Genomic DNA, 13,583 nt, shown 5'->3' with positions numbered 1-13,583 from the left:
ACCCTCGCCGGCGTCGGCGAGGTCCGCCTCACTCCGGGCGAGCGAGGCGGCCTTCGCCCGATCTCGGCGAGGCTGACCCTCGCCGGCATCGATCGAGGGCGGCCCTCGCCGGCATCGGGCGAGGGTCGCCCTCGCCCGGGCGAGCGAGGCGGCCCTCGCCGGCGTCGGGCGAGGTGGCCCTCGCCCGGGCGAGCGAAGGTGGCCCTCGCCGGGCGAGCGAAGGCGGCCCTCGCCCGATCTCGGCGAGGTCGACCCTCGCCGGCATCGGGCGAGGGTCGCCGCTGGGTGAGCGAGGCGGCCCTCGCCCGACGCCGCGAGGGCGGCCCTCGCCGGATCGGGCGAGGGCGACCCTCGCCGGCGTCGAGCGAGGGTCGCCCTCGCCCGATCCGGCGAGGGCCGCCTCGCTCGACGCCGACGAGGGTCGACCTCGCCGAGATCGGGCGAGGGCCGCCCTCGCTCGCCTAGGCGAGGCGGACCTCGCCCGACGCCGGCGAGTGTCGCCCTCGCCTGGGCGAGCGAGGGCGGCCCTCGCCCGACTCGGCGAGGTCGACCCTCGCTCGACGCCGGCGAGGGTCGACCTCGCCTAAGTCGGGCGAGGGCCCCCTCGCTCGCCCGGGCGAGGGCGAACCTCGCCCGACGCCGGCGAGGCCCCCCCTCGCCGGAAAGGAAAAAAAAAGAAAAAAAAAAGAAAAAGCAAAAAAGACGAAAATGCCTATGGACTAAATACATTGGGGTAAATGTGTCACAAAAAGAAAAGTTCGGGGTAAATGTGTCATAGATGGCAAAGTTTGGGGTTTTTGGTGGTTTTTTCCCTTTTTTTTATTAATTTCTGAAGCTGACGTGGCTCGCCGGAGATTGGCACTTAAGTAATCGTTTTTAAAAAATTTTAGCACTTAAATGATCGTTTTTAAAAAATTTTAGCACTTAAGTGATCGTTTTTCAAAAATTTTAGCACTAAAGTGATCCAAAAAAAACTTATGACACTTACGTGATCGTTTTTCCTCCGACTTGGCACCAAAGTGATCCGAAAAAAAGTTATGGCACCAAAGTGATCTCCGTACACAAGTTATGGCACTTATAGTGTCCTTTTGCCCATAAATTTGTCTAAGATTATGGATTAATTGGAGCGTGTTTCACATGTCTCATGTGGTTAATACTTCTCATGAACTTGGCATTGTGACGGAGTAGCAAGTGTCGCGGGAAGCATCAGCTAGAGTTGGGGTTGGCTCGGCACAACAGATCAGGGAGAGTGGGGTAGCAAGATCTCTGGTGTGGCGGAATAGCAGCTGGGCTGCGGATCGGGGAGCCGCGGCAGAGAGGGAGGGGGTCGTGGCCTTCGGGTTTGGCTGTGACTTCCCCATCTCTTTTCTCTCTTCCTCACGTGTTTCACTCTTGTGTTCTGAGAAAAATGTTGCTGACCTCTCAATTCAGAGGCATAACTATGTATTTATAGTTTTAACCCAGGTTTATCTCACTACCGCGAGTTTAAATTAAGCCCTTTTTCAATGTGATGGGCTCTAATAACCTAAGGCCAACTTGTATTTAAACTTCAATGGGCTGGAATATGATCAAATTAAGCTCAATTAGGCCCATCTTGCCTTGAAATTTTTGGCCACAATGCTCTCTAGCCTGGTTGAGTTTAGCTTGATGTGCGGGCCAAATTTGCGCAACTGATTTGGGTTTATTTACCACTTCCGGTCCGAAGCAAAATGCAACTAAACTATATGCTAAGCAATATAATTTTAAAATTTTTGTCTAGGGTTAAAGATTAATTCCTAGTTTTTTGTGTAATTAATTTCTAAATGATTAATCAAAATTTAGGTGTCAACATATGTATATAGGTGATAGTTTTTTTATCTAAAGAACTCATCTTAACTCATAGTTTTTTTTTCGGTCAAAACAAATTTCCATTCATTACCGAAATGATACATGATAGGATATCTCAAAAGTCACAATAACAAAGCAAGCCCACAAAACTCCAAAACAAACCAAAAATCAGAAATCAAGGCATATCTTGAGATAATCAATCGCTCGTCTTTCAAGAACAGATCTGTGACTGCATCCAAGCGAAAGAATCGATGGCCGATCACTGAATCACACAGCATCATCAATGATAAGCACACGCCGAGATCTCCATCTATAGTTATGGTTTTGCCTTTCGGCAGTGTACGCCTAGGTTCGGCATCCCCAACATCATTACTGTACGGGGACAACATAAACATGTTGAAAAAACTTAGATTTGATACCTGTGATAGCAAGCTCTGTAGCCAATGCGATGCGCCAAAGCTTGTAACTAAAACACGTTGAATGAGCATAGATTTGACACCGAAACTGCTATGAACACCATTAAAACTGGAGGTGGAAAACTTAATCATTAAAACTCCAAAATCTAGAATTAGATCGGAGAGAAAAGCTCCCTAATATAAGATCCGGAGAACAAAGCTCCTAGATCTAAAACTAGATCAAAAGGAATATAAGGAAATGAAAGGAAAAACAACTAGGAGGGGAGGGAGCGATCTAGGTCAAATCCCTCCCCTCCAGAAGTGCTAGAGATGAAAAAAGATTCAAAGAGGGAGAGAGGGTAACTTTTCAAATTCGAAGAGTATGGCATTTAGAGCGCATATTAACTCATAGTTGAATGAAGATTAAAATTCATGTTATTGAAAAATTGCATAATCACAATCCTGGCATGTAACAGCCCGAATTTCGACGTAATTCCGGGATCAATAAAACTGACAATATTTCACATTTCATTTTAGTAAGTCTCGCCCAGAGCTGATCACTCTCGGGATACTAACCAATGGGGTATGGCTAACTAGGAAACGGTACGTGGACTAGGGACTCGATAGTGAACGGGACACCGATCTCGAGATACGATGAGTGAATATTTTGGGCCAACGTGGGCCGATCTTAGGAAAGGTGATGGATTTGGTTTGGCCAAGGCCAACGATGTACAATCGGATCGCAGGTGATTCTGCAAGACCGAAAGTGCACGTGGCCAACCAGTCCTGAACATGAACCTAACGATCGTGATCTTTGGAACTAATGATAATTTCTCATTCTCTCAATGATCGGGACCGTCGTAATTCGAATAACCCTAGGTCGATACGCGTATGTCCTAAACAGCCGCCCGTTAGCCAGAGACCCTGAAATTGAAACTCGAGCGAGTTTTGATCACGAAATTGGGCCCGAATTTCGATGTCGATTTTCGAAGGCTTAAGAGACTATTTTTGGGAATCTGACGTCATATTACGCTGGCCACACACGTTTGGAGTTAGTACGAGTAAAAAGTGGAATTTCGGTCCGGGGTGAAAAATTACGGTTTTGCCCGTGGCACCGAGGCCGGATTCGACGCCGTTTGAGGTTATTTTTCGCGGCCAAGGTCATTTTGGGGTGGCCACGCACATTTAGAGTGGTTTTGCCCAAAAATTGGAATTTCGACAAAAAATTGGAAAAATAATATTATTTTATTCCCGGAACTTCGCAGTCGATTTTCGAGGACTTAGAAAGTGAATTTCGCGATTCTGACGCCATATTATGTTGGCCACGCACATATGGAACACGTATGTGCGAAAATTGGAATTTCGCCCCGGGACCGGAAAATTACGACTTTGCCCCTAGGCCTATTTTTGGGTATTCCGAATTTTGGGAATTTTGGAAATTAAATTTGGGGATTAATTGTGGATAAATATCAGTCCCAAAATATTGGACCAAAATGCCCTTGGATATTTTGGCTTAGGAGAATATTGGCCAAGTAAGGAGGGGCAAAATTGGAATTTGGAAAGTTTGGTCAAATTTGATTATTTAAGTCAAGAAACCTTCTCTCTCTCCTCATTCCTCTCACTCTCCCTCCACGGCAGCCCCTCCCCCTCACAGAACCAGTTTCCTTCCCCATCTTCTCCCCCATACCGATTTCCCCTTCCCCTCTCTCGGCCGCGTGGACGCCCATCACCGCCGGGAGACCGTCGCTGCCGCCGTGTGCCGCCGGAGCCACGCCGGCCAGCCGTTCCACCTTCCCGCTCTAGCCGAGTTAGTCTAGAGTCCGGTAAGTCGCGATCTAATCCCTATTTAGGACGTCGGGTATTTTCGGACTCGTTCGGGTATGGTTTAGAGGATTTAGAGGTTAATTAAGGCGTTGATAATGATTATTGGTGGTTGATCATGGTTATTGGTGGCTGAGTATGGCTGGTAGTGGTTGTTGCGGGTTGGATTAGACGTCGGGAAATGAGTTTTGGCGGTTGGAATTCGGTGGAAATCGGTTCGGGTTTGAATCCGTGAGGTTCGGGGTGAATCGCGGATTCACGGTTACTTTACCCGCCCGGTTTTCTATTTTTGTAGAGAATTTTGTGGGCCGAATTTGAAGAAGGTTTCTTCATGAAAGTTGTTCACAACATCTTGAGGTATAACATAATTTAATTTGGGAATTTTTGGAAATCATTTGAGGTCATTCGGAAGTCCATCTTTGGACCGAAATAAAACTGCCCGATTTACTGTTCACCCGACCTTCGGGTCTGTTCGAATTTTTATAAATTTTTCCAGGCATATTTTCAAAATTATTCCTTCACAGAAGTTGTTGGGGACATTCGTGGCTATAACATATAAAAATTTCAAAGTTTTTCAAGGTGATTTGGGTGTTGAAATAAATGTATTTTGAGGACAAAATATTCTGTTGGAGCAAACTGATTTTGGTCTGATTTCGAGGGACAAAAAGGCATGGTTGCAGTTTGAACCGGATTTCGTGTTCTTCATAAGAAATGTTTATCGGGGTGTGTTTTGTGACATATCCAAAATTGAGAATTTTTGGAGTTCGTTTACTATTTATTTTGATGGGGTTTTGGTCACTGTATAAACTGCCCAATTTTACCCCGATTCTTTGGATGTTCGTTTTTATCAGCGGAATGGTGGGGGTGTCGAGGTTGAATGGTTGTTTCAACCAAACCATTTCAGAGCCCCCACCTGAATGTCGAGATTGAGGTCGACTCGGAGTCATCGGGTGAGCGAGACAGTGCGGAGGATTCGGGTGGTGATGCCGAGGACAAGTGAGTCGAGTGGACGCCTTCGAGAGGGCGTAGGGGATAGTTCGGGAGGAGGATGCGCCCCATTTTTGGATAGTGCTGACCTAGAGAGCTGATCTTGATATTTTGGTGGTTTGGAGTTCATAGTTCGGTGTGCTTATAAATTATTTTGTAGTTTGTATTAGCGGATGATGTAAATATTTGGAAGTGTAATATATGCTTGGTGGTTTGTCGATTTGTTCCTTCCTGGTGTTCTCCAATTTTAATGTCCGGGATTTTTGATTGCTTCTGCCGCGAGTTAACTCTGATGGATCGTTGGGTCGGCGACGTTATTCCTGGGACGTCGCACTCTGTTCGATCGGAGGCGGGATGTCGCGGGCTCGACGGGGGTTCGGGGCGTGACATCCTCTGTTGAATTGGTATCAGAGCAAGGTTAGCTCGATTTAAGTCGATCGAAGCTTGGAGTGATAAGGAGTGGAGACCCAGGATAGCTGTAGTTAGTTAGGGAGACTTTAGTGAACCATAGTGTGTCTAGGGCTACATGTATTTCCAGACTGTTGTTGTGATTATTGAGTGTATTGGGTGTTTTATTGGAATGCAGGTGCGTCTGGACCTGAGGTAAGTGCACGAACCCTTTTGATGTGGTTTGGTGCTATGTGATTGATTGCCTGCTAAGTGGATTACTGTGTCAACTCACTGCCTAGGACTAGACTGGGTTACTTGACCTAAGTCTTTAATTCCTGGATGGAATTATAGCAGATAGGAGAGTGATAGAAAGCTGGGATGATGAGCAGCCAGGGAAGAGGTGCAAGAAGAGGAATAGGAAGAGGTGCAGGAAGAGGAGTACGGGGTCGAGGTCGTGCTCGAGCTAGAGCTATAGAGGACATTGATATGGGTGCTAGAGTGGTAGAAAACCCTGGAGTTGGTATTGGAACTGCAGTGGACCCTAGAGCTGATGTTAGACCTGCGGAAGATCCGCGTATGGAAGGAGTTCTTAGGGTATTAGAGAGGATTGAGAATATGATGGATAGACAAGCTCAAGAGCGAGATAATGCGACCACCCAAGCTACTGAGGCTGCAGCTGCTAAAGTTAATAAGATATGCATGTTGTTGGAATGTTCAGACTGTGAAGTGGTGTTTGGTGGTGTAGAAAGCGGAATAGATTTGGCTTTGTTGGTTATGTGTGATTTCGGTTTGATTGTAGGCTTGAATTGGTTAGTTAAACAGAATGCTGTAATGAAATGCAGCATTAGGGTGATTCAGTTTAGTCTGGCTGGACACCTTAGATTTGAGGTTGTAAGGAGTCGAGAAGGAACCTCGATAGTTACACTGTTGACAGGATTTAAGTAAGAGATTTTATTGGATGGCCAGTTTGGAAGGACTATATGGACATTAGAGGATATGTTGGGAATATGTATATTGGATTTTCGGGGCAAATGGGAAGGAACAAGTTTTAAGAATTAAGACGGTCCCGTTGGTTGAAGTTGTGTGGGAATATTACGGGAGTAAGGAAGAATGAGACGTCATCTCCCCCACTTGTTTGGATAACATGTATAGTTGTAAATTTCGAGGACGAAATTTTTATTAGGGGGGAAGAATTGTAACAGCCCGAATTTCGAAGTAATTCCGGGATCAATAAAACTGACAATATTTCGCATTTCATTTTAGTAAGTCTCGCCCAGAGCTGATCACTCTCGGGATACTAACCAATGGGGTATGGCTAACTAGGAAACGGTACGTGGACTAGGGACTCGATAGTGAACGGGACACCGATCTCGAGATACGATGAGTGAATATTTTGGGCCAACGTGGGCCGATCTTAGGAAAGGTGATGGATTTGGTTTGGCCAAGGCCAACGATGTACAATCGGATCGCAGGTGATTCTGCAAGACCGAAAGTGCACGTGGCCAACCAGTCCTGAACCTGAACCTAACGATCGTGATCTTTGGAACTAATGATAATTTCTCATTCTCTCAATGATCGGGACCGTCGTAATTCGAATAACCCTAGGTCGATACGCGTATGTCCTAAACAGCCGCCCGTTAGCCAGAGACCCTGAAATTGAAACTCGAGCGAGTTTTGATCACGAAATTGGGCCCGAATTTCGATGTCGATTTTCGAAGGCTTAAGAGACTATTTTTGGGAATCTGACGTCATATTACGCTGGCCACACACGTTTGGAGTTAGTACGAGTAAAAAGTGGAATTTCGGTCCGGGGGTGAAAAATTACGGTTTTGCCCCTGTGGGCACCGAGGCTGGATTCAGACGCCGTTTGAGGTTATTTTTCGCGGCCAAGGTCATTTTGGGGTGGCCACGCACATTTAGAGTGGTTTTGCCCAAAAATTGGAATTTCGACAAAAAATTGGAAAAATAATATTATTTTATTCCCGGAACTTCGCAGTCGATTTTCGAGGACTTAGAAAGTGAATTTCGCGATTCTGACGCCATATTATGTTGGCCACGCACATATGGAACACGTATGTGCGAAAATTGGAATTTCGCCCCGGGACCGGAAAATTACGACTTTGCCCCTAGGCCTATTTTTGGGTATTCCGAATTTTGGGAATTTTGGAAATTAAATTTGGGGATTAATTGTGGATAAATATCAGTCCCAAAATATTGGACCAAAATGCCCTTGGATATTTTGGCTTAGGAGAATATTGGCCAAGTAAGGAGGGGCAAAATTGGAATTTGGCAAGTTTGGTCAAATTTGATTATTTAAGTCAAGAAACCTTCTCTCTCTCCTCATTCCTCTCACTCTCCCTCCACGGCAGCCCCTCCCCCTCACAGAACCAGTTTCCTTCCCCATCCTCTCCCCCATACCGATTTCCCCTTCCCCTCTCTCGGCCGCGTGGACGCCCATCACCGCCGGGAGACCGTCGCTGCCGCCGTGTGCCGCCGGAGCCACGCCGGCCAGCCGTTCCACCTTCCCGCTCTAGCCGAGTTAGTCTAGAGTCCGGTAAGTCGCGATCTAATCCCTATTTAGGACGTCGGGTATTTTCGGACTCGTTCGGGTATGGTTTAGAGGATTTAGAGGTTAATTAAGGCGTTGATAATGATTATTGGTGGTTGATCATGGTTATTGGTGGCTGAGTATGGCTGGTAGTGGTTGTTGCGGGTTGGATTAGACGTCGGGAAATGAGTTTTGGCGGTTGGAATTCGGTGGAAATCGGTTCGGGTTTGAATCCGTGAGGTTCGGGGTGAATCGCGGATTCACGGTTACTGTACCCGCCCGGTTTGCTATTTTTGTAGAGAATTTTTTGGGCCGAATTTGAAGAAGGTTTCTTCATGAAAGTTGTTCACAACATCTTGAGGTATAACATAATTTAATTTGGGAATTTTTGGAAATAATTTGAGGTCATTCGGAAGTCCATCTTTGGACCGAAATAAAACTGCCCGATTTACTGTTCACCCGACCTTCGGGTCTGTTCGAATTTTTATAAATTTTTCCAGGCATATTTTCAAAATTATTCCTTCACAGAAGTTGTTGGGGACATTCGTGGCTATAACATATAAAAATTTCAAAGTTTTTCAAGGTGATTTGTGTGTTGAAATAAATGTATTTTGAGGACAAAATATTCTGTTGGAGCAAACTGATTTTGGTCTGATTTCGAGGGACAAAAAGGCATGGTTGCAGTTTGAACCGGATTTCGTGTTCTTCATAAGAAATGTTTATCGGGGTGTTTTTTGTGACATATCCAAAATTGAGAATTTTTGGAGTTCGTTTACTATTTATTTTGATGGGGTTTTGGTCACTGTATAAACTGCCCAATTTTACCCCGATTCTTTGGATGTTCGTTTTTATCAGCGGAATGGTGGGGGTGTCGAGGTTGAATGGTTGTTTCAACCAAACCATTTCAGAGCCCCCACCTGAATGTCGAGATTGAGGTCGACTCGGAGTCATCGGGTGAGCAGACAGCTGCGGAGGATTCAGGTGGTGATGCCGAGGACAGTGAGTCAGAGTGGACGCCTTCGAGAGGGCGTAGGGGATAGTTCTGGGAGGAGGATGCGCCCCATTTTTGGATAGTGCTGACCTAGAGAGCTGATCTTGATATTTTGGTGGTTTGGAGTTCATAGTTCGGTGTGCTTATAAATTATTTTGTAGTTTGTATTAGCGGATGATGTAAATATTTGGAAGTGTAATATATGCTTGGTGGTTTGTCGATTTGTTCCTTCCTGGTGTTCTCCAATTTTAATGTCCGGGATTTTTGATTGCTTCTGCCGCGAGTTAACTCTGATGGATCGTTGGGTCGGCGACGTTATTCCTGGGACGTCGCACTCTGTTCGACCGGAGGCGGGATGTCGCGGGCTCGACGGGGGTTCGGGGCGTGACATGGCAACTCATGCTTGACTGACTTTTCAAACATTTCATAATAGCAAAATATGTATTACGTATAAAGAAAGTTAGGGAAAATTACCAAAAAAGTCCGAAACCTTTTGCAATTGTGCCAATTCAGTTCTAAACCTTTTTTTTTTGGCCATTTCAGTCCTAAACCTTTTACAATTGTGTCAATTCAGTCCATCCGGCCACTTTTGGCCGGCCGACGCTGACGTGGATGCCGGCCGGCTGACGTGGCATTATTTTAATATTTTTTTTCTTTTTTTTTTCCTTCTTCCCCCTGGCCGGACCGGCTAGGGGGAGGCTCGCCCGACCATGGCGAGGTCGAGCTCACCGGCCATGGGCGACGGCGAGGCCTCGCTCAAAAACCTCGCCTGGCCATGGCGAGGTCGACCTCGCCGGCCATGGGCGAGGCCGAGCTCGCCCGGCGACGGCGAGGCCTCGCCCAGATCTGGCGAGACCTCGCCCAGATTTGGCGAGACCTCGCCGTTGCTGGGCGAGGTCGGGCACGCCCGGCGACGTCGAGGTCTCGCCGGATCCGGGCGAGGCCTCGCCGTCGCCGGCGAGCTCGACCTCGCCCATGGCCGACGAGCTCAAGCTCGCCCGGCGACGGCGAGGCCTCGCCCGGATCTGGCGAGACCTCGCCGTCGGCCGGGCGAGGTCGACCTCGCCGGCCATGGTGAGGTCGAGCTCGCCGGCCATGGGCGAAGTCGAGCTCGCCCGGCGACGGCAAGGCCTCGCCCGGATCTAGCAAGACCTCGCCGTCGCCGGGCGAGCTCGACCTCACCCGGCGACGGCGAGGTCTCGCCAGATCCGGGCGAGGCCTCGCCGTCGCCCATGGCCGGCGAGCTCGACCTCGCCATGGCCGGGCGAGGTCGACTTCGCCCATGGCCGGCGAGCTCGACCTCGCCATGGCCGGGCGAGCTCGACCTCGCCCATGGCCGGCGAGGTCGGCTTCGCCATGGCCGGTGAGGTCACCTCGCCGGCGAGCCTCCCCCTGGCCGGTCCGGCCAGGGGGAAGAAGGAAAAAAATATTAAAATAATGCCACGTCAGCAGGCCGGCGCCGGTCGGCGTCTACGTCAGTGCCGGCCGACCAAAAGTGGCCGGATGGACTGAATTGGCACAATTGTAAAAGGTTTAGGATTGAAATGGTAAAAAAAAAAGGGTTTAGGACTGAATTAGCACATTTACAAAAGGTTTATGACTTTTTTGGTAATTTTCCCAACAAAGTTATCATTCATATTTCTTTATATGTCTAATTTCATTAATGATTTGCCACAGATTAGCGCATTGCTAATAATATCTAATGGATTTTGGAGTAACCAAGAAATTAATCCATCAATTCCCATGCATAGCACGAGCTCGCTAGATGTAATTGTAATCCAATCAACTTGTTTTGTCGAAACAAAGGGTATAAATAGTCCTTTGTTAATTCTTAAACAGGAAACGCAAACCAAGAGAAAATTAAAAATGTGAGATTGGAGATAATCATGTCAACCATGTAAAGGTAATGAAATATTAAAAATAGGGAGAAAAAATTGAACTATTGGTTTTCTTTGATTGATTGGCGGTCTCTCCTACAAACTACAATTGAAGTATTTATATCTACTACCGATAGTTATCAACGATTAAAAAAGAAATTGAATATACCCTATGCAATTCTTACAATTCAGCAATCTCTATTACCAACAGTTACTAAAAAATGAACCACTCTACCACTTCAATGATTGCTTCTTCTCCGCTACTTCCACGGTTGTCCTTTCCACTTTTCCACAATTTTCACGGCAAAAGAACACTACAAGTGCCATAACTTGTGTACGGCGCTCACTTTGGTGCCATAAGTTTTTTTTGGATCACTTAAGTGCTAAAATTTTTGAAAAACGATCACTTAAGTGCCAACTCCGGTGCCGTACACAATTTTTCGCCGGAAATCCGACGTGGCATTTTTTTTATTAATTTCTGAAGCTGACGTGGCTCGCCGGAGATTGGCACTTAAGTGATCGTTTTTCAAAAATTTTAGCACTTAAACGATCGTTTTTAAAAAATTTTAGCACTTAAGTGATCGTTTTTCAAAAATTTTAGCACTGAAGTGATCCAAAAAAACTTATGACACTTAAGTGATCGTTTTTCCTCCGACTTGGCACCAAAGTGATCCGAAAAAAAGTTATGGCACCAAAATGATCTCCGTACACAAGTTATGGCACTTATAGTGTCCTTTTGCCCAATTTTCACTATCGGTTGCTCATGAACTTCTTGGCTTCACTACTCTACGATTGCCTTAAGTTCCCCCTTGAACGAATATCTCTCATGCAGTTGCATCCAAAATTGTTGGCTTCAATACTTGGATGGTTACTTCATTCTCACTCCGTCAACGGAGCCTTTTTGTCACTTGAGTCGACCTTTGTTTATCAACATTCTACTCACTGACTTGGTAATTTTTACTCGTATCCTCTGTCAGCTATGATAGATAAGCGGCAATGAAAAGAGTGAATGGAGAGCTATTTTTGTGGGAGAGTTAATTAGCAAAACTAATCTTTTAGCTCGAAGAATCCTTTAACTGTTTATTTTTATTCTACTCATTCCATGGAACTGTTGATTGACAAAGGCAACAATGAAAAAGCATAGTATGAAGACAAAGCATGTAAAAATTTACTTCTTCCACTTCACGATTTATATCGAAAGACGGAAACTAATCCTTTGCCGCTTGTCAAAGGGTCCACTACGTGAGGAACAGAAAGACCTTAAGTTGGAGACGGAATTTCCAGCCTCTACATGTTAGCTGAAAGAATTACTACCTTGGCATATCCAAAGTGACAGGTAAAAAATGCTTAAACCATTTGAGCGCAATTAATCAAGTTTTGAAGGCTCGTCAACAAGTTGTGATCCAACGATTTTCCAGTTTCCCACTCTAACAGCTTTGAATCGACTTACCTCACTCGATTAGTTGCAGCATTCCCAGAAACAAAACTTACATATTAGCTCACATTCTGCGATTTTTTTTTGCATTTATAAGCCGCCACACAGCTGAAAAATTTAAGCAAGCCAAAAGCCAGATGCTTAAAGCTCACCCGTAACCCAGCAAATCCTCAACGTACCAACTCTTGTTCACCAAGAAGTGATTTATAAGCTCTCTTGCCTGCAAAATACATCAATCAATCAGCCCATCCCACGCGAAAAAAGTAAAACCATAAGGAATAGAAAGGACCTGGTTTCTTGGATTTAACTGTAACTTCCTTCTTCCTCTGAACCAGAGCATTGATATGCCAAGACTTGCCCCCATTAGACGGACCCATAATTGCAAACTCGGGCCTCCCATTTCGGGACAATCCTTGGCCCTCCCACTGCTCTTCACGAACTTCACTTCCTTAATCTGGGCGTGACCGTCGGCCGGATCGACCTTGGGCAGGAAGAGGAAAACTTTCCGAACGATCCGGGCCGAGTCCGAGGCTGTCGGGCTCGCTGTTTTGAATGCGAAGGCATGGAAGCAAGGGCCGTGGTGGGTGGGCTGCAAGAGAGGAGGGGTCTTGAGAGAGAGCGAGAAGAGTAGGGCATTCGGAGATGGCTGAAGTGAGGGTTGAAGAAGAGAGGTCAAGTGCAGAGTGAAGAGGTGATTTTGCAGTGTAAGGCCATTGTCGGACGGAGATGATTTGCTTTGCCTAAAGGGGAAGCCGAGGAAGCGAAGAAAAAGAGAAGAGGAAGCGAAGAAGCAAAGGGAGAGAGATTGTTTTATCAGTAAGGAAGCCTGCTTCAACATTAATGGAGGGAGAGAGAGAGAAAGGAGAGATTCCAAAAAATAAAATTTAAAAATGAAAAATTTTGAAGATGCTCACGTACCCTTCAAGGGAAGTAATTTAATCATACTATTTTCTTTATAATTTATCAGTTCTGGTGACTATGGTGGCATCTGTGTAGCTTCCAATTTTTGCTATATTGATCATATGATTAGTAGATGGTTTAGATGGGTCAGTCGAAAGCTACATCTCGCGTTTTCTATGTTGGTACACACAATAGAAGCAAGGAGAAGATTCTCGTCTAACCTATTGCTAATAGCTAGATTTGATTAATTAATGAATTTGAACACTACCTAACGCTCGAGCCACGACAGAAGTCCTTGCTGGATGCTGTGAATGAGAAAGTTTGCGTCCCATGTGATTCTTCTTTTGGTTTTGAAAGCTCCGATGAGTAGATGCCATTTGGACACGTGATGATCAGTGAGTGGAGTGGCCTC

General features: G+C 46.1%; 1 protein-coding gene across 1 annotated transcript; it reads right to left on the bottom strand.

Moving 5' to 3' along the window:
• Window positions 1–11,982: 11,982 nt before the first annotated feature.
• On the bottom strand, window positions 11,983–13,133 carry LOC130140978 (GTP-binding protein At2g22870-like). Its single transcript, XM_056321494.1, has 2 exons — window positions 12,561–13,133; window positions 11,983–12,491 (listed from the first exon to the last, which is right to left on the bottom strand). Exons 1-2 carry the CDS (start codon window positions 13,107–13,109, stop codon window positions 12,420–12,422), a joined length of 621 nt encoding a protein of 206 aa, XP_056177469.1. The 5' UTR covers window positions 13,110–13,133; the 3' UTR covers window positions 11,983–12,419.
• Window positions 13,134–13,583: the final 450 nt, after the last annotated feature.

Source organism: Syzygium oleosum, unplaced genomic scaffold (assembly GCF_021117445.2).
Source record: "Syzygium oleosum isolate NSW1041296 unplaced genomic scaffold, Sole_v2.1 Sole_v2.23, whole genome shotgun sequence".
NCBI classification, from domain to species: Eukaryota; Viridiplantae; Streptophyta; class Magnoliopsida; order Myrtales; family Myrtaceae; genus Syzygium; species Syzygium oleosum.
The sequence above is the reverse complement of the archived record's forward strand: the minus strand, read 5'-3'. Positions and strand labels throughout refer to the sequence as shown.

What these genes read in the sequence shown, in the direction of transcription:
- LOC130140978 (XM_056321494.1), bottom strand. Translation starts at nt 13,109, where the DNA reads ATGTTGAAGCAGGCTTCCTTACTGATAAAACAATCTCTCTCCCTTTGC. An exon ending in AGTTAAATCCAAGAAACCAG is followed by an intron (nt 12,492 to 12,560) that starts GTCCTTTCTATT and finishes TGTATTTTGCAG; the next exon opens with GCAAGAGAGCTTATAAATCA.